The sequence below is a fragment of the Callithrix jacchus genome, chromosome 16 (genome assembly GCF_049354715.1).
Source record: "Callithrix jacchus isolate 240 chromosome 16, calJac240_pri, whole genome shotgun sequence".
In the NCBI taxonomy this organism is placed as follows: Eukaryota; Metazoa; Chordata; class Mammalia; order Primates; family Cebidae; genus Callithrix; species Callithrix jacchus.
This window is the reverse complement of record NC_133517.1, coordinates 73,650,722-73,672,224: the sequence shown is the minus strand read 5'-3', so window position 1 is coordinate 73,672,224 and position 21,503 is coordinate 73,650,722. Positions and strand designations below refer to the sequence as shown.

The 21,503-nt window shown below is 41.1% G+C and overlaps 1 protein-coding gene across 4 annotated transcripts in view; it reads right to left on the bottom strand.

Moving 5' to 3' along the window:
- Window positions 1–17,158, bottom strand: part of ANXA13 (annexin A13) — a 56,655-nt gene extending 39,497 nt beyond the window's left edge. For 3 of the 4 annotated variants that reach the window (XR_008477248.2, XR_008477249.2, XM_035276834.3), the window contains exons 1-2: window positions 17,085–17,158; window positions 15,614–15,736 (exon numbers count right to left, since the gene is read on the bottom strand). Coding sequence is in view for 2 of the 4 variants with exons in the window: in XM_035276834.3 (XP_035132725.1) it covers window positions 15,614–15,736; window positions 17,085–17,099 (138 nt within the window). In the remaining 2 variants the exon portion in view is untranslated. The remainder of the gene's footprint in view (window positions 1–15,613; window positions 15,737–17,084) is intronic. The other variant, XM_035276835.3, reaches the window with a different exon arrangement.
- Window positions 17,159–21,503: the final 4,345 nt, after the last annotated feature.

Here is a 21,503-nt window from a genome sequence, read left to right as displayed (position 1 = left end):
CATAATAGTCCACATAGTGTGGACTTGGGAGTCAGACCTACCCTGTTCAATTGCTGCTTTGCCCTTTGCTGGTTGTACCACCTTGGGCAAGCTGATCCACGTCTCTGAGCCTTAGTTGTCTCATCTTTAAAGTGGAGATGCACCTGCTCTTGCGGTAGTGTGAGGTGTAGATGCATTCGTGTTTGGGATGTAGTAGCACAGTGCTGGATTACAGTAAGCACTCAGGTGGTGGCACGTAGGAGGTGGGATGCTGAGTGACATAGGATGTAAGGGTCATTTGTAAACTCTGAAAGTATTATCAAAATGCAGTGGGAGTGGCATTTGGACTGTTTAGTATTTCCAGTGCAGCTCCTCAGAAGCCTTGGCTGGCTGCACTCTGCTCAGTAAATATTTGACAGTGGTTGCTTGGTATCTGGGCTGTGAGCCAGGAGGGCCCCCGGGAAGAGCCAGGGAGCAGAGGGCAGAGGGTTTGCTGTACACTGATCTACAGAGAGGTGCTATTTGAGCTGGCATGAAATTAGATCAAAATACAAGGGCCAAGATTGGAACCAGGTGGTGGCCTGGGCTTGCTAAGCAGGAGCAAAATGGAGTCAGGGGAGGGTGTGCCGGAGAGAGCCTTGAACACACCTGACTCTCAGTTTCAGTTGTTAACATTGCTGCTGCTGGTTAACGTCACCTTGCGCCAATATTGGCCATTCTGGTTAAGCTTGCCTTGTATAGATTTTTTTTCAAAATTCCTGAAAAAAATTTTAAACATCTTTACTGAGGTATAATTTCCATATACTACGTTGTATATTTAATTATACAATTTGACGAATTTCAACATAGGCGGACACTCCTAACACCATCACCACCATGAAGGTAATAAATATTTCATCAGCTATGAAAGTTTCCGTGTGTGTGTGTGTGTGTGTGTGTGTGTGTGTTAAGAACACTTAACTTGATTAAACAATATTTTGTATTTTAAAATTTTTGTACAGAGAGGGTCTCATTATGTTGCCCAGGCTGGTCTTGAACTCCTGGCCTCAAGTAATCCTCTCGCCTCATGCGATCCTTTAGCCTTGGCCTCTCAAAGTGTTAGGATTACAGGCATGAGCTACTGCAGTTGACCTTAACAACTTTTTAAGTGCATAATAAAGTATAGGGTACAGTGTGCCTTACCCCAGATCTGTAGAACAAATTCATCTTGCATAACCAAAACTTTGTACCAGTTGAATAGTGCCTCATTTCCCCTCCCTCTGGTCCCTGGTAAGCACAGTTCTATTCTTTACTTCCGTGAGTTTGACTATTTTAGGTACCTCATGTAAGTAGACTCATGCAGTATTTATTTTTCTGGCTTATTTCACTTAGCATAATGTTCTCCCAGTTTGTTCAAGTTGTCACAAATGGCAGAATTTTCTTCTTTTTTGAGGCTGAATAATATTCCATTGTACACTTGCCTAGTATAGATTTTAAGAACACTACAGAGTTAGGGAAACTGAGTCCAGTTTGGGGAAGGGACTTCTTCGAGGTCACATAAGTTCTGCTTCCTCTCTCACAGACATCTACCTTTGAACCAGGCATGATGCTATTTTATCCTCCTCATCTTTTCCAAGACTGTTTTCCCATCTGAAAGATGGTAATAATAGTACCCACCTCGTATGGGTCATTAGAAGAATATGTATCAAGAGCGCTTGGCAGGATATTCAACACGTGGCAAGTGCTGAGTGTTATTTTTATTCCTTTCTTCCATCTTGACCTGATTCCTGTTGAGTGTTGAGTGAGTCCTTTGCATGGTGCTTTGTGTAGTGCTTTAAAATTGGAAGTTTACTATAGGAAGCTCAAAATGACTGTTTACATAGCTTGTCCTAAAGTAGAAATAGCTTTGTACTCATAGATAAGCAGTAGCGGGGGCCAAAGGTCTAAAAGAGATGTATGGGAGGAAAACTTAAAATTGAGAATGACAGGCCGGGCGTGGTGGCTCACGCCTATAATCCCAGCATTTTGGGAGGCTGAGGTGGGTGAATCATGAGGTCAAGAGATCGAGACCATCCTGGTCAACAAGGTGAAAGCCCGTCTCTACTAAAAACAAAAAATACAAAAATTAGCTGGGCATGGTGTTGTGTGCCTGTAGTCCCAGCTACTCGGGAGGCTGAGGCAGGGGAATTGCTTGAACCCAGGAGGTGGAAGTTGAGGTGAGCCGAGATCGCGCCATTGCACTCCAGCCTGGGTAACAAGAGCGAAACTCCGTCTCAAAAAAAAAAATTGAGAATGACAGCAAAATATAGAGCACTTCATATGCACCAGACATGGGTCCAGACAGTTTACAGATGACTAACTCATTTAATTCTCCCGAAAACCCTAGGAGGTAGGTATTATTACCTCCTATTTTGCCGATGAGAAAAACCAAGACACACAAGTATGATGAGATAGGGATTCAAACCCACGCAGTCTGGATTTGGAAACTCTACTGTTGACTTCTCATTAATGGATTTTTTGGGTTCTTGTCTAAATAATTATTTTTTTAGATTTAATAATGAAAAGCTGGGCCAGGTATGGTGGCTCATGCCTATAATTCCAGCACTTTGGGAGGCCACTATGTGAGGATTGCTTGAGCCCAGGAGTTCAAGATCAGCCTGGGCAACATAGTGAGACCCTGTCTCTACAAAAAATTTTTAAAAATTTATCTTGGCATGGTGGTGTGTGCCTGTAGTCCCAGCTACTTGGGAGGCTGAGGCTGAAGCAGGAGAATCATTTGAAGCCAGGAAGTTGAGGTGGTAGTCAGCTGTGGTTGTGCTACTGCACTCCAGCCTGGGCGACAGAGTGAGAGGAGGAGGAGGAGGAGGAAGAGGAGGAGGGGGAGGAGGAGGAGGAGGGGGAGGAGGAGGGGGAGGAGGAGGAGGAGGAGGAGGAGGAGGAGGAGGAGGAGGAGGAGAGCAGCTCCGTTCAACTCTTAGAATGATAATCTTTTACAGAAACACTAGTTGAGACCTGAGACTTGTCAATTACTAGGGAAGCCAAGAACCCTTTGCATAGCTGTAGGATCAATAAATGTTCTTGATGATGAGAAACTAGAAAGTAAAATGAAAAAAAAAGTCACCACTATTTGCAAGGCAAAACAGACAGCCATCTCCCGTGGAGCAAAGTGTGTATGCAGGATAGGCACTATTGTCAAATTCTGCTCACAAGATTCCTTCCAATGCTAATGGAATCATGCTTTCTGCCTCTCATTTGTAAACTGGTACTAATACCTGCCCACCCTGAAGCATCTCAGGAAGATTAAATAAGACAATGTCAGAGCGCTGGACAGGGAGGTTTCCTTATGATAAGGGCTGGCAGGGGAGAAAGCGGCCCTTCTGCCCTTCAAAGGCCTGTAGGAAGCTTCTTTCTTCTCCTCCCATCCTCATGTCACACCAAGCCTTCCAGTTCTCCCTTTCTTAAAGTGTCTTACCTTTCAGGTAGAGAAGGGATCATAGGTAAAGGATGACAGTGTGCCAGGGGACTTAATTTTAGCAGGCACATTTTGAAGCCTGAAAAGAGAAGGAGCCAGTGGGATGGCCAAGGTTTCCAATATGCTTACCTCTTTGTTTTTGTTTTTGTTTTTTTCTGAGATGGAGTGTCACTCTTTTTGCCCAGGCTGGAGTGTGATGGTGTGATCTTGGCTCACTGCAACCTCCACCTCCTGGGTTCAAGAGATTCTCCTGACTTAGCCTCACGAGTAGCTGGGATTACAGGCATGCACCATCATGCCAGGCTAATTTTTTGTATTTTTAGTAGAGATGGGGGTTCCTCTATGTTGGTCAGGCTGGTCTCGAACTCCCAACCTCAGGTGATCCACCTGCCCCGGCTTCCCAAAGTGCTGGGATTACAGGTATGAGCCACTGCGCCCGGCTTCAATATGCTTACTTCTTATGGGTGCCTGCTTTTCAGCCTGATAAATTGCCGAATATATTTGTAAGTAAAACATCACTTCTCCCTGCCTGACAGAATCTATGCAAATGGATTGCTGAGTTGTTTTATTCCCAAGGTGCCTATCAGTGTGAGACAGGGGAGGAAAAAAGGGGATGCTCCCAGTGGATTCCTCCCTGCCACTTCCTGAGTCCTCAGAGAATCAAAGAAATTTGAGATTGACAGCACAGAGCCTTGTGACCCTCCATTTTTTTTAAACATTTGGTTTCCATTGATTCCATTGGCAACTGTGGAAAATGTTTCTACTTAAGCAAATAAGCTGAAGCCTCCCCTTTCTGAAACCATTCCTATCCTCTTGGGAAGAACTGAATTCTTCCAGTGGTGTGCTGATGCTAAACTGTTTGATTTCCCAGGACAGAGGGGTTCCCTGGAATGTGTATCTTTAAGTGCTAAAACTGAGACAGTTCCAGGTAAACCAGGATGGTTGGCCCCACTAGCTGGAGCTGACTTTGCAAGCTGGCAAGAGCCGATTGTGTGATCTCTTCCCAACTCCGCTTGGGGAGGTCATGCTGATAACTTGAAATCAGCCAAGGTGAAAGTATTTACACCATGGGAATTGGCAAGTACCACAAATTAGGCTTTTGTTTTCTCCTAGAGAGCTAGTGGTGAGACATTTTCTAGCACACTACTGACTTTCTTTTTTGTGCTACACTACATTCTAGAGTGTTCTATCAGATCCTTATACAGATACATTAGCATATATTTTTACTAGTCTATTTCCTTCCCTAGACTGTAAGCTTTTTGGAGGTTAGGTATATGTCATGTTCACTCTTTTATCCCCAGCACCTAGCACAGTGCCTGACACATTGTAGATACTTGGGAAATGGGCTCTTCCCTTCCAGGGGACGAGAAATCTTCTTTCTTTGTATGTTACAGAATACACTGAATGCCTTTCCCTTTGCATCCTGGTCTTGTGCCCAGTTTGTATTAATGTCAAGGTCAGTGGCAGTGGTAGGGACAGAAGAATGGAACAGGAAACGTATTTGGCTAGAAATCTTGAGCTGAGAATAGTGTCAAGCCTTCTGGGTGATGAAGCAAAGAGAATGAAAAGAGGAACAGTAAATTTAACCAAGGTGTCTGGGAGGGCTCAATCAGACCTCAGCTGGAGAAATAACAGGAATCACAAATGAAAGTGAAGTCCAAAGACCTTCAGGTGTGAAACAGTTTGAGCTAAATATAGTTTGGGGCGCTTAGAATTTAATACCAAATGGAGGAAATGATGGACTCTGGGGAAGGCAACCTGGCCAAGATATAGGTTAGTAGCCTTTCAACCCTGGTTGCACTCAAAATTATTTGGAGTCCCAGTCTGATTCTACAAAATCAGAATCTCTGAGGTATAGGGATATATCAGGTATAAATATTTCTAAAACTCCCCAGACCATTCTAACAAACTGGCAGGGTTGGGAACCTTTAGTCTGAGAAACATTAGACACTTTCTCCATTGACATCCCAGTGGAGGAGGAAGACAACTTAAAAACGTGCTGAGGGTTTACACAAGTGAGAAATCCTTGACCTTATCCAAGATGCTAAAGATAAAGAGAAGAGGTTTAACATGAAATCTTAATGTGAAAATTCAACCCAGGTTTTTCCAAATGGGTGACATGGAACACTGAAAGCTTTAGAGCCATTGAACCTTCAACTGGGAAAGGAACTCCTTTTACAATTCTCTCTCAACTCTCAACTGATTAAGTCTTTGCTTAGTGATAGTGTGTCTTTCACACTTATGTAATCCAGGGCTTGGCAAACAACAGACTGAGGGCCACATCTGGCCCATTACTTATTTTTGTAAATAAAGTTTTATTGGAACACAGCCAACTCATTCATTTACATTTGGCCTATGGCTGCTTTTACGCTACAATGGCAGAGTTACCTACTTGCACCAGCGGCTCTGTGGCCCACAAAGCCTCATTATTTACTTTGTGGACTCTCACTGTATCCCATGTAGATGATGTAGACAGGTCCCTTTTTAGTCAGAGAATAGGACCTTAGTCTTCAACTGGCAACACCAAATTTAGTTAGAATTTAATACATTCTTTTGCTTTCATTTAGTTGTCTACATTTATGTCAACTGATATTAATTTTTCATTTATAGTACAGCATTTCCTTTTAAGATAAATTTATATTAAAAAGTGGATATTTAAAAATAATTAATAGAATAATGGGTAGAAGAGGTGGCACATATATTTGGCAACACTCATGAAGATTGTACTTAAATCTGAAGTTTGGAAGACATTGAATGTATCCAATCTCCTCATTTACAGAGAAAGAAACTGAAGCTTGGTTGTTAAGTCACCTGCCCAGGGTCACTTTATGGAAAAACCCATCTCCTGTCTCTATCAGAACAATGTTTTTACCTCTGACTGATTACTCATTTGCACTTTGAAGCCAGTTAGTATGAATGGAAATTATTGTACTTTTAACGTTCACGAATTCCGAGCCAGAAAATATCTTGGTGCCATTTCCACAGACATGGTTACTAGAGACTGATGAGCAATTTGAAACAAAATAGAGGGGCCATTCACATCTTAAATGTGAATCTTGGATGATTAGTGACATATAACAATAAATTTGATTTTTAAAAAGGCTTGCTTTTTTTTTTTTTAAATCAAAATCCACTTAAATGTTTGCCAGAGCAAAAAGCAAAACTGCTCAACAGAAAAGGACATATATTTTGCAGTATGCTCTGTTGGATGTATTTAAGCACAGTTTGAATCTTATAAGAATATTTGGTATTTCATCATGTAGTTATTGCTGTTTTCTTTAAGATTCTCCATGATCTCACACCAACTAAAAGTAAAGCTAATTCCTTCCTGCTTGGAACCTCTTCCCAGATTAGAAGTTTATTAATAAATCTGTGGGGTCAACCAGAGAGCTCCTGGGAAAGTGTGTTAGGAAACTTGAGCTCTGCCCACCTTAGTAGGGTGCTGGAATGTTACAGAGTTGTTCGTTTCTGTTAACACCACCTTTCCAAGATGCAGTTTTGCAGTGACATACATGATGATTAAGTGTTTGGCTATCACTCTAAATGGGCAGAAATATTTGTATCATTTGACAAAACTAAAGCTAGAAAAACATCCATTTGGATCACAGCTCAACATGATTTGCTTACATATGTTGACTATATGTTCTGAAAAATGAGTGTAATTCTTTAGATTAAAACATGACCTTTCACTTACATTTAGAATTGCTTCCATGTTGGCATTTTAGTGCATTTTAATAAAGATTGGTATAGTTAGGTCATTTTCCAGAAAGACAAGCTTCCTTAGGATATGCTGTCTGGGTTACACGTGTCGATGTGATATTTACCTGTCAAAAGTGACTGCAGGGCTGGGTAGGAGCTGGGAGACCTGACTTGAAGGCCCTTCAATATGTTGTGCCTTAAAGTGGTGGGCACCATTGTCCCTGAAGGTACTGATGGCATCTTCAGGAGTATAAACAATGTGGTCGTCTTGCCATGCTCTGGGCTCTGGTATAGGGAGTCCAAGTGGGGTAGCCTTTTTGGGGCTATGCCCAATCAGAGGAGAGGCAAGCCAATCAGCTCCTGATGGTTCCAGCCTGTGTCTTTCCAGGGGAGTACTGCTCATCTAGGCAGGAAATTCAGTAGCCCAGCACCCCAGCAGCCTTGTTGCTGAGGGTTTCTGCAGTGAAACCCTTATCACTCTGGTATCAGAACTACCATTTGATCCAGCAATCTCACTACTGAGTATTTACCCAGAGGAAAAGAAGTCATTGTAAGAAAAAGATACTTGCACACGCATATTTATAGCAGCACAATTCACAACTACAAAAATGTGGAACCAACCCAAATGCCCATCAATCAATGAGTGGATGAAGAAATTGTGGTATATAATATATATACAATAGAATACTACTCAGTCATAACAAGGAATGAATTAATGGTGTGTGCCACAACCTGGATGGGATCAGAGATGACTATTCTAAGTGAAGTAACTCCGGAATGGAAAACCAAACATCATATGTCTTCACTCGTAAGTGGGAGCTAAGCTATGAGGATGCAAAGGCATAAGAATGACACGATGGATTTTGGGGACTCGGGGGAAAGAGTGGGAGAGCGTGAGGGATACAAGACTACAAATAGGGTTCAGTATCTACTATTCGGGTGATGAGTGCAACAAAATCTCATAAATCACCACTGAAGAACTTACTCATGTAACCAAATACCACTGGTTCCCCAAAAACCTATGGAAATAAAAAAAATTTTTTAAAAAGAAGTTACTTGTGGGCTACCAGTTTTGAGAAAACTTCTGCCTCTTGGCTGCTGCTGTCATCAACAGGAGGACAAGGGTCAATCCTCAAGAGAAACTGACTTTCCCCTGTTCTGCCTGGGCCAGAAGGGCAGGAATGGTGATTGCTGGTGGTGATTCAGAGACATAAAGACACTGCGAGGACATCTGCCCTCCAGCCTTGTCTTCCCATTTAAGCATTGGTTCTTAATCAACCAGGAGCAATTTTTATCTCCCAGGAGACAGTTGGCAATGTCTGGAGACATTTTCAGTTGGCACAAGTAGGGAGTGTTACTGGAATATCTAGCGATGAGGCCAGGATTCTGCTAAACATCCTGCAACAATGCACAGAACAGACAGCACCCCTCCCCGCAACAACAAAGAAGTACCTGGCCCAAATGTCAGCAGTGCCAAGGACAATGTGCCAGCGGTCTACATTCCTGACTGAATGGTTGTAACAACTCTGTTGATGGGGCTCTTTAAAAACTACAGAGAAGGCAAAGCCTCTGGTGGTAAACAGCAGGTAGGTACTGACTAAAGCAAGGCCTCCAGTCACCAAGGGCAAACTGCCGTGGTGACTTAAAAGGGAGGATTTGAGTGCTGGGATAAGGTAACTAGGAGGAAGAGTGTGAGCTGAGGTCAATTCAAAGTGAGAAACCTGTTGTCACTTCCTGCTTCTTTGTCTGCATCAAGATTGTTGTGAACATCCCAGCCTACCCTGGCAGGGAGACGTGGCAAAGTGACATCTCTCTGTTGACTCATTCTTAAGGGCCCTTGAGCGCTATGTTGGGCTGGAGAACTTGGAGTTTCTAGTAGAGGCGGAATAACATTCATTATCTGGAAACAAGATTTTGTGTCCTGGGGAAAATGACTGTCTGCTTTGAGGTTGTCCACAGATTGTTTGGGGAGTTAGAGACCTCCAAAGAGTGCTGAACTTCCAGATATCCAATTACTGCTGTATTGCATCAACAAAAGAGAACTTGGAGGATAAAGTGGTTGTGGGGAGATGATGGCTATTTCTTAACCGTGAAAGGAACCATGCCTTCAGGAGTTTTGAAAAATGAAGCACATTTCTCATTAGAAAAGAATTACCCATTTTCTTCTTATATTGCCAAAGGTCGTCTTTTGCCAATTCAACGAGAGTATGAACTTGGGATTCATTACTTGCAGGAAAAAAAGTGGCAAGTGTGCTCTGGAATCCTCAAGAGTCAGTATTAGGTGGGAAGATGGCATTGAAAAGCGAAAATACTGGGGGCTGAGCGGGGCCTTCATGGCATCAAAAGTGCAATCAACAGAATGTGGACAAGTTCTGATTTGCTGAAAAGGAAACAAGGTGAAATAGCTTAATTTGCTTTGAGCAAATTTCTGTCTCAATCGGTATCAAAACAATGAACGCTATTCTTTCCCCTGGTAGAAGAGTTTAAATATGCATTGGACCCAAACCTATTAATTATTTCTTTAAAATTCTCTTTAACATTTTTATCTTCCTTTTCATTCCTACTGTAACCATCTAAGCCCCCATTATTTGGAAAGAGAATGATTTTTCTGCCTTTCTATCTGATCTTGAAGTTTGCATTCTCGATTTCAGTCCATCTAGTAGTATTAGTATTAGTAGTGGTAGTAGTAATGGCAGTAGTAACATTAGTAAATATAATAGTTGTAAGAAAGTAGTGATGATAAAGCAATATATCCCATCGCCAAGGATAGATAAGGCCAACCTTAATTACGATGATTATTCATGGGGTAGGTACATGACCCAAGCCGACCAGAATTCTTCCCTGAAATCTTATAGATACTTAGAAAAAGAAGAGATTTTCCTTGAGGCTGCTAATCTGGAGCTATGTGAGGCGATGGAGCTCTCTTGGTGTCCGAACTATCTCTGGCCATGCCTCCCTCTTACCAACCCCTTTTGCTTCTCACACCATGAAAAGAAAAAGCTTATTTTTAGTAGGAGAGAGAGGCCAATATATAGAAAGAAAGAGACAGACAGATGGATAAATAGATAGAGAACTAAGAAGATTGTTTGCTCAGCCTCAGGGATGAATTATGATTCAAGGCTCTCCTCTTTCTCTTTGCCAGTCTTAGGTTGGGCTTTTGATCAGTTCTGGTTGGTGAGATAGAAAGGGATGTCTGCTGCTTGGAGCCTTGCAGAAAGATTTTCCTCCCTTATAGGAGAGTGTTACATAAGTAAGGAGGTATTTTTCCCTCTGCCTCCTTCCTTCTTGCTTGTGACTACCTTGGGAGATCATTAACTTGAACACATGACCGTTATCTTGCACCTATGAGGGAAGACATTGCTAATACATCCAGGATAGCAGGACAGAAAGTAGACATAGCTTGGGTCCCTAATGATGTGACTGAACTGCTGACCCAACACTGGAATCGGCTCCCTTCAGAGCTCCTGTTAGAATTGACAAATGTCTTTGTTATTTAAACCAAAGTGAGTCCTGTGGCGGCTACTTGTGATCAAACACATACTAATTGTTCAACAAACAAACGAAAACAACTGTGAACTCATACTTCCCAAAGATATCTCAAACTCTATAGCTCCCCAAACCGAAGTCAACCTGTCACTGCCTTATGTCCCTGGGATGTGCCACCATCCACCTGGGCACATGAGCTAGACAAGGCACCTGGAGTCACTGTCATCTTCCTTTCCCTTACCTTGCACACCCACTTAGCAAGTTATGTTCATTTGACTCTCTTCTATCTCCTTCTCCCTAATGCCACTGTTGTTATTTCAGCTGATGAGGGCGGAGGCGGCAGACGGTCCTCATTTCTCCCCAGGGCCACTGCTTCCCAAATGCTTGATTTGCCTGTGATCATGTTTCTCTCCAAGCCCTTCTCCACCAGCTTCCAGCATGGTCTAGCTAAAAGCAGCTCTGAAGTTGCTATTCCTTTGTCTGATCCTGATTAGGGTTTTCCTATGCCTAAGTAAGCAGTTCTCAAAGTGTGCTTCCTAGCCTAGCAGTGTCAACCTCACCAGGGAACTCAGAAATGCAAATTCTCAGGCTCCACCTTAGAGTGTTTACTGAATCAACACTTCGGGGGTTGGATCCAGCTCTCTATTTAAGTAAGCCTTCCAAGGAAATCTAATGTGCTAAAGTTTAAAATCACTAATAGACTTAGGTAATAAAACCTTATTTCCTTATCGTAGTTTGAACAGTACCACCCCCACCCACTCATCCCAACTCATGTCTACTCACAGCCTCAGAAGTCACCTTATTTGGAAAGAGAGACTTAGCAGATAGTAATTAGTTAAGGATTTCAAAATGAAATCATCCTGGATTTAGAGTGTGTCCTAAATCCAATGATTGGTGTCTTTATTAGCTTGTTATGCTGCTAATAAAGACATACCCCAGACTGGGTAATTTATAAAGAAAAAGAGGTTTAATGGACTCACAGTTCCACATGTCTGAGGAGGCTTCACAATCATGGCAGAAGGTGAAGGAGGAGCAAAGGCATGTCTTACATGGCAGCAGGCAAGAGAGTATGTGCAGGGGAAATTCCCTTTATAAAACCATCAGATCTCCAGAGACATAGCCACTATGATGAGAGCAGCACAGGAAAAACTCACCCCTATTATTCAATTACCTCCCACTGAGTCCCTCCCATGACATTGGAAATTCTGAGAGCTACAATTCAAGATGAGATTTGGGTGGGGACACAGCCAAACCATATCAATATCCTTATAAGAAAAGAACCTAGAGACACACACAGGAGGAGAAGGCCATGTGAAGATGGAGGTGGAGGTTGGTTATGCTGCCACATGCCAAGAAACACCTGGAGCCACCAGAAGCTGGAAGAGGCAAGCAAGGATACTACCCGAAAACCTGCAGAGGGAGCCTGGCCCTGCCAACACCTTGGTTTGGAACTCCTACACTTCAAAACTTTGAGAATATATGTTTCTGTGGTTTAAGCTATCCAGTTTGTGGTATTTTGTATGGTAGCCCTAGGAAACTAATACACTTGGCATAGCCTACAAGGGTTTTTGGGTCTCACCCCTGTGCACCTGTCTACTAGTCTATCTCCTTGTTCATAGATCTTTCTATCAAAAATATTTATGGCATCCCTGTTATGTATCAAGTCCAAAGGATGCAGCAATGACTAAGGAACAGTGTCTGCCCTGTAGACACTTTCAGCCAAGCAGGAGAGGATAACAGCTGCATAGGCAATTTCCCTATGATGTACTAAGTGTTTAAAGCTACACATGCCAGCAGCACTTGTCTTTTGTAGCTCTATGAATGTACTTGCTTCTCTATACTTCCTTTGCAAGTGTTCCTGCTCTGCAAACAGTCCACTTTAAGAATCTGCTTCTACTCATTTCTCCTCTGTAGAATCACTCTCTCCACTGTCCTATTTCTGAACTGTGTGATGATGGCCATGTTTCTATGAGAGCATCCATTACACATCATTGTAATTATGTATGGGTCTGCATCTCTTGTAAGACTGAGATATTTTGAGAGCATGAACCATGGTCTTTTGTCTAATTCTTCTTCTTATTTGCAGATCCTCAAAGAGCATCTGGCTCGGGGCAGTTTCTTTAAAAGAATACTGAACTGAACTTCTGCAGTGGTGTTCTGAAGGACCAGCTTTCTGGGATAAAAGATTTCCCAAGCTCAGGTGCAGTGGCTCACACCCATAATCCCAGAACTTTGGGAGGCTAAGGTGGGAGGATCACTTGAGCCCAGGAATTTGAGACCAGCCTGGGCAACATAGGAAGACCTGTTGTTGCAAAAAATTAGCTGGGCATGGTGGCACATGCCTGTAGTCCCACCTCCTTGGAAGTAAGTATGAGGTGGAAGGATTACTTGAGCCAGGGAGGTTGAGGCTGCAGTGAGCCATGATTGTGCCACTGCACTCCAGCTGGGCAACAGAGAAAGACTCTGTCTCAAAAAAAAAGTAATATTTCCTGATCCTATTTATTTATTTAAGAGGAGGTATGACTGCATGATCTAGACTGCTTTTTGCTAAGGCTTGACCATGGGTCTTCTGGATTTGGGATCACAGTTTAGTGCACATCCTTGGTTAAGACCATACTTATTTTAATTTCAAATTCCCAGCCATATTTTACCTGCCTCAGAGCCTCTCTTCTTTTCTCAGGAACCCCACCTGTCATGCAGGCTGTTCTTGGTCCACCTTCATCTGAGCTCACCTGGTATTCACCTGCCACAAGTCCCAAACTATTTTCCACTGGAGATAATATATATGTTGGCTAAATATTGGCACAAGCAAGTCATAAACGTGGCATGTTCACAAACTACGGGGCAGACCGCTGAACAGATGTTCTAACATTTACAAATTGGTTTTCAGTTATGAGCATGTGCAATGACCATCTGCCTTTGTCCCAGGTGTGCCGAGCTCTTGTAATGTTAGTTGTATTCTCCACTTCAGTGTTTTTCAAACTCTGCACCACATTAAAGCCAGCTGGGAAGCATTTACAAACCCTGATGCCCAGGACAGCCACCAGACCAATTAATTCAGACTCTAGGGGTGGGACCCAGGCATTGGTGGCTTTGAGAACTCCTCAGGTGATCTCAATGCAGGCAAGTTTGAGAATGCATTCCCTAGTCCAATGCTTCTAAGATTTTAATGTGCCTGAAAATCCCTTGAAGAGTCTGTTAAAATCCAGACTATGATTCCATAGATCTGAGTGGGCTAAACATCTGCATTTCTAACAAGTGCTCAGGCAATGTGGGTCCTGCTATGAATCCAGGGACCATACTTTGAGTAGCAAGTCTGTAGTCCTTTCTAGTGCCTATTCATTAGCTTTGCAAGTAATTTCCCAGAAATCATGAGTCCATTTGAGTTTGTGATTATTTCCACATTTATCAATGGCTCCACTAGGTCTTGCTCTCTCTTCATTCTGCCCTTATCCTATAGCCACACTCCCGTGGTAAAGTAATCTTAATATTGATCTCACTTTTCTATTTTTCTCTAGATAGTGATTCTTATGAGAACAACTCAGACAGTAAAAGAGTCATCTAGCTAAACCTAAGCAGATTTTTCCACTGATCTGATCTTTCTCTCTGGGTCTACTCTATCTGCAAAGCTCATTGAACAAAAGGACATGTCCTCCAGGATAAGGAAATTCTTTGAACATTGTGTGATTTGGCGAATGATAATGACACAGTATCTTGGTTACTTCTGCTCCAAATAGGTTACTCACAAACACTATGTCTTCAGTTCAAAAAAATCATTAATAGTGACCAAAGGATAGAGGATAGCACAAAAGTAATTTTTGTTTCAGGATTGATTACGATTTTAGATGACAGTACCTTGAAAAATGCAATTTCCTGGCCAATATTCTACTGGCTCTATGATAATATTTGTCAGTTATCATAGGCCCTGGTCTGTGGACATTTTCTTGGGGAATCAAAACTTTTCTAGGAGTCTTTTGAAATAGTGTATTTCATGCTGATAACAACTTAAAATTAATATAAAGCATGCTAGATTATCAAGATGAGTAAGCCTTGGCTCATGATTTCAATGTCTGCATTTCTGTTTGTGTTTATGATTGTTTATATGCCAAATAGCCATACTTCAATTCTTGCAGGCTAATGATGAAAGAAGAGGGAACAGAGGGAGGTTTAATAGAATCATCATTGTGAGCCAAAAGAAGATCCCATGGCATTACAGGGAGCCTTACAAACAAAAGTTTCTCAGTAGGTTCAATAAGAGAAATATGATAGAAGAACTCAGAGGTCACATACCACATCATATTTTAGATTTGCTGAGACTCAGAAAACAAAACAAAACAAAAACCCAATAAAACTCCCAAAATCCCAGCATTATAGTGACTGGGACCATTTCATGTTGAGCACAGCCATTTAATCTCAACAAAATAATATTGTATATTATGCTATGTTGATAACTTACATTTAAACAGCATTGACTTGTATTTTATCATTTAATTTGTATGTTTGTTTGGGTTGTATAGTTGTTTCAAAACCACCAGCATTCTAGTTTCATGTCTGTACATATTCTTTAATAAGTTGCATTAGTAACTTCTAATGCAGATAAGGGAAGCCATTACTGGGATGATTTTTGGTTCTTTGAAAATATTTTGTATTTACTTTTTAGCATGCATTCATTCTTCGTGCACACATTAAGTTCCTTTCCTATTTTCTGAAATGTCATAGTGGTCCTGGTCTAGCCTCATGTGTTTGATTTCAAGAGGTTGTTAATGAGACACTGTTGGGAACAGAAACAAAGCCCACAGGTAAGATTTCATTTTTACATTACCTGCAAATATAGTAACAAACATTTTGCAGGAAAAAATTTCCCTGCTTGGAAGTCATGCCTGATGATGGCTGGTGGCTGGTGGAGGCTCCAACATGACAGGTCACTGGGGACTTATATTGCACCCACGAGAGAGCAGGGGTCATACCTATGATCTGGAGGGAAAATAAAGGGCTTACAGACTGCGGGGACTCTGGCTCTCCATTTCCTGTTGGGTGGCTGAGAGGCTGCACGGCTGTCGAGGGTTGGGTGTCCCCTTTGGGCAACTGCTGACTGCCTTCTGAGAGGGTATACGACTGGCTCTGAGGATTGAAAAAAAAACAAAAAACATACAAATGCTGGTCTTCTTCTCAAGGCCAGCTGCCCCCTGGGGTTGACTTCAAAAAACAAAATTGTCCTCCTAAGCTGTGAATGTAGGGGCCAATTATCCTGGGGTTTTCTGCATCTATCAGAAGTATTTGAAAAGTAGGCTTCAGTTTCTCTGAAGGATACACTGAATGGATAGTTCATAATCTCTGCTAGTATGAAAATGCTATTTGTAGATGATTTAAAAAACAATGCCTTTTCTAAGACTATATTTGTAAGTTTGTAAACATCTGTCTAGCGAAGGAAAAACCATACAGACAAAGTAACAGTTTTCAGAAAATTTTAGAGTTTTATTCTCTGCCCATAGTGTGCACAAAATGTATCATTCTTGCTGTGGGAAGTTACAGCAGGTGTGTAAAACCGTATTAAGATTTGTATTGGAATAGCTTTAGATATACTTCAATGCAAAAAAAAAAAAAAATCAGGATTCAACTCTCATCTGTCTTGTGTGTAGTTGGTTCCAAAAGGTGGTGTTTTAGTCAGTTTTTAGTCATTGACAACTTATAGACACACCATTCAGGAGCCTAAACATATTAAGTCCATTCCATGGATATTTGCAAATATCTGGAGGTTTAGAAATAATACTGAAATATTTTCACCTTTCAATCCAAGTTGTATGGATTCATAGGAGTATTTACCTTGGACTATTAATATTTGCAACATGAACCTAACTTTCCCACATAACTCTGCTTTTGCTCAGTTTATGAAGTTTTGTACAAATTTGCTATAAACTAACAGCTTTAGTTATACATTCTACAGGTATATATTAACCATTTGCTCTCTGCAAGGCTCTATTTACTGCCTTATTATATATAGTTCTTTCTCTTTAGCCCCTCTTAAGAGATTTTTGGCCGATGAGGGAAAAATATATTCCCAATGCACTTTTTTTTTTTTTTTTGGAGACAGAGTTTCACTCTTGTAGCCCACACTGAAGTGCAGTGGTGCAATCTCAGCTCATTGCAACATTTGCCTCCTAGGTTCAAATGATTCTCCTGCCTCAGCCTCCTGACTAGCTGGGACTACAGTCATGCGCCACCAAGCCTGGCTAATTTTCGTATTTTTTTTTTTTTTTTAGCCGGCCTCCCAAAGTGCTGGGATTACAGGTGTGAGCCACTGCACCTCGCCTCAATACATTTTAAAAGCATGGTATGCTGTTTCTAAAACCAATATTAAAGGGTAATCATAATGATAAAGTATACAAGTATCAGTCATGATTTTATAATTTAAATTCTTCCACAGGCTAACCAAAATTAAAACCAATTCCCAAAGGCAATGAATACTTACATGACGATTGCCCATTTTCCTTTTTCTGAGATGGTTTTTCTGTATTTTATTAAGAGATCAGTTCTCCTACAAGCAGTTTACAGTGGTTTTCCCAGGGCATATCTCTTGTGTTTAATAAGTAACTTTTAGCATTGAATTTGAATACATTGTTGGGGATGGATCGGGAGTGGCTCTGGCTACAGATGAACTTAGACTGCCCAAGTTTCCTTGGTAGCCATGTTTTTAAAATAATATACTTCTAAATAAATAAAGCTTAGGCTTTTAAAGTTGAATAGCTTCTTACCACCTAAAAGACTAAATCTGCCTCACTTCTGAATTGTTGAGAGAGTTATTCTTTCATATTTTGGGTGTTTGTTTAAAATATTATGCCTTTTAATAATGACAGCATTAACCAGATAGAAAAATCTTACTCTTTTTTTTAACTAACATTGTTATTATTATTACAGAGAATTTTTGAAGGCTACATTGCATTATGCTAGATCATTTTTAAAATTTTACTGAGTTTTTAATTTAAAAAGTAATATGTGCAGATGGTTAATTTGTTTCTAATAATATAAAAAGGTCCCATGAAAAGTCAGTCTGCAGACTCTTTATCCCTTCCTCAGATGAGTCATTTCTGTGAGTCCTTCCAGAAGTGGTCCATGCACATTCATCTATGTCTGCCTGTCTAGTTACCTATCTTTCTGTTTATCTTCATCTGACTTGTCTTTTCTCCCTCACCAAATGGATTTGTACAATGTATTATCTTCCATGCCTTTTCTTTTCTTTCCTTTTTTTCTGAGTAGGTTATCATAACATGTTCCTTTTTTTATTTGTACAAATTTATGGGGAATATAAGACATTTTGTTACATGTATATAATGAGTATTGATCAAGTCAGGGTATTGAGGAGTTCACCTGAGTACAATAGATTTCTGTTAAGTACAACCACCCTACTCTACTATCCAACATTGAATTTATTCCTTCCATCTTAGGGTGTGTTTATACCCTTTCACTCACTTGTCTTCTTCCCCCACACCCCCACAATTCACCCTGCCCAGTGTCTGTTCTCCATCTACCCAATCTCTACCTTCACGTGATCAAATTTTTTAGCTCCCACATATAAGGGAGAACATGTGATATTTGTCTTTTTGCGTGTAGCTTGTTTCACTAAATGTAGTGGTCTCATGGCTTGTACATTTCATATACTAAAGAAATATATGACATTGGCACATTTCTTTTTCAGTGGCTATGTAGTAATCTGTTACAGAGATGAACCAAAGCTTATTTCATCAATCCACCATTAAAGGTCATTTAGATTGCTTTTGGTCTTTTGCATGAATATTTCATATACATTTCACTTATGCTTTCTCATCTGTAGAGTAAAAATTTAAAATAGAGTTACTGGCTAAAGACTATGCATACTGAAAATTCCAATAGATGTTGGCAAGTTGTCCTCCACACTGACATAAAATGCTGGACCACTCTCAAAGGCCAGCTGATCCATGAGGCTGACTTTCAAAAGATGAATTTTTCACTCTCACTATATTAATATACCAGTGTACTTTTCCCCACATATTGGCTAACACTAAATATTTTCAAACTTTTTCATGTCTGCCAATTTCAAAGATAAAACTATGGTATTATTAAATTTACATTTCTTTCATTTGATATCCCTGAAATTATATATCCCATTTCTTTAAAGTCATTTGTGTGATTTTTTTTTCCTGTGGTTTGCTTGTGTCCTTTATTTTTTTTGTTGAATTATTAGTATTTTCATTATTTTTTTATAAAACACTTTATTTTTAATCAAATCTAGGCTTTTGTGAAGTGTGACAATTATTTTTCCACAGTTTGTTATCTTTCGTCTTTGTTTATGTTTTGAGGGTATATATGTGAAGAAAATGTCAGCTCTGATGTATTCAAATATATCAATCTTTTATTCTTTGACTTGCCTAGAAAAACCATGTCAGCATTAAGATGCTTAAATTTCTTATACAAGTGTTCCTTTCAGTTTTTTTAATGGCTTAATTTTTTTAAGGCTTGTATCTTTGATTCATCTGGAATTGATTTTGATATAGATTAAGGAAGGAAGGGTGTGTTAGGCTGTTCTTCTATGGCTATAAAGAAATACCTGAGGCTGGGTAGTTTATAAGGAAAAGGGGTTTTATTTTGGCATATGGTTCTGCACTATATAGGAAGTTTGGTGCCAGCGTCTCCTTCTGGAGGGTCTCAGGGAGCTTACAATCATTGCAGAAGGCAATGGAGAACCAGTGTGTCACATGGCGAGAGCAGGAGCAAGAGAGGAAGCACAGAGGTGCTGCACATTTCTCAACAACCAGAGCTTGCTCTCAGAGCAAGAGCTCTCTTGCACCAAGGGATGGCACCAAGCCATTGATGAGGGATCTGCCACGCTTCAGCACCTCCTGCCAAGCCCAACATCCAGTACTGAGAATTACCTTTCAGCAGGAGATAGGGAGGGGACACGCATCCAGACTATATCAAAAGGAGGCAGCTTAGTTTTTGTTATTTAGTGAACCCTAGATGGGTATTGGATAGTACACTTTTCCTCTATTGGTCTAAGATGCCACTTTTATTTAAAGCTAAATTCCCATATAACATAAAGCTAATTTCCTGTGTAAAATTCTATATAGGTTTGTTAAATTCTGATTTTTTATATTAATTATTTTTTTCTTTTAATTATTGAGTGTCTTGGATGTGCTAAATGCTGGAAAGATGGACAGGATGGATATGAATTTTCCTAGAACTTGCAGTCAAATTTCTATATAGGAAACAAACAAATAAGTAATTATAAATTGTCATATGGGCTATGGAGAGGATAAGCAGGACACTAGAATAAAGACTAACCCTTGTGTGTGTGTGTGTGTGTGTGTGTGTGTGTGTGTGTGTGTGTGTACTTTGCTTTAAATGGAGTTACGGCTCTTCAAGGAGCTCACATTGAAGCTGTGAATTAAAAGGTAAGGAGTTCATCATTTAAAAAGAGAAAGTGCTCCAAATCGGATGTTCTTAGCTTGTGCTAAGGCTCAAAATAGGAAAGAGCTTTGTGAACTGGAGAACATAATAGATGCCAATGAGACTGGAGACCATTGGGTGCCACACAGGGTGCCAGGTGTGGAAATACAGTGGGGAACAAGACAAACTCCTTCCTCCAGGAATTGACAGCAAAGTGGGGGGAGAAGAGAAGATGTAGGTTAATAACCACTGCTTCAAACTCTCATTATTATTTTTTCTTTAGCGTTGAGTTTTTGTTTTATTGTCCACTGTCTCCTTTTGCCAGCCCAGACTTCTCAGGGCCATGTCCTCTCTGCCACACCTCTGTGTCACTAACCACACCTGCCTGGAACCCCCTGATCAGTGACGTCTCAAAGGTCAAGAGGGGCAGGGCAATTTGATGTACAGTGCTGACTGCAGAGATAAGTGCTGTTCAAGGGTGCTGAGTTACTGAGCACAAGAAATGCCTAGTTAAAGAAGAGATACAGTTTATGGCTCCAGGGAGGTGCAAGCTAGACAGCTGAGAAGCGGAAGTGTCTTTTTACTTTTTGATATAACCACCAGCATAGACACCTCTTGATTATTTAGACTTGGCCATAGTTGGGTTTTGATTTGACAAAGATGGAGCTATCCCTAGTGCCCCTCCTTTTCTCCTTCCCCAAGAGAATGAGTACTTGGGAAAGTGGCTGGGATAATCACCATCAACAGCAGCAGTGGGGAAGGAAGGGACATTTCCATGACCTCAGGCCATTTCTGGAAGGATGTAATGCTTGGAGGCCCAGAGGGGAGAAGGAGGGAAACTATCTGGGAGGGAAGAATGAGAAGACCCAATCTGGGTGAAGAGAGGGCACAAGATGGGTCGGAGGGTTTTTTGTACTGTAAATATTTAGTGATTATAAATTATAACAGGTGCTGTGTAAGAGGTTCCTCTAGTCGACTGGGCTATGTCTACTTTTTACATCTCTTGGTTTTTGGTTCTCAAAGTCATGATGTTGCCCACTGAGAGGGCAGTTGGCAATGTGTGTGGGAGTGTCTGGGTGGCCAGAATGCGTGATTGAGTGGGGATTGGAGCCCAACCCAGGGATAATAAACATCCTGCACTGCATGGGACAGTCCCACACAACAAAGAATTGTCCAGTCCTCAAGCCAATGGTGCCCCACTCCTCTTGAAAGGTGGAAGACCTTCTGCCTTTCCCACCTTTCTTTTACGAAGGGCTCTATTGGCAGATCAGGAGTTTATGAACTTCTGCGGTTCTCCCGGGTCTTAAAAGTCTGTAAAATCTGGCTGGGCAAGGTGGATCATACCTGTAATCCCAGCCCTTTGGGAGGCTGAGGTGGGCAGATCACGAGGTCAGGAGTTCAAGACCAGCCTGGCCAATATGGTGAAACCCCATCTCTACTAAAAATATAAAAATTAGCTGGGCATGGT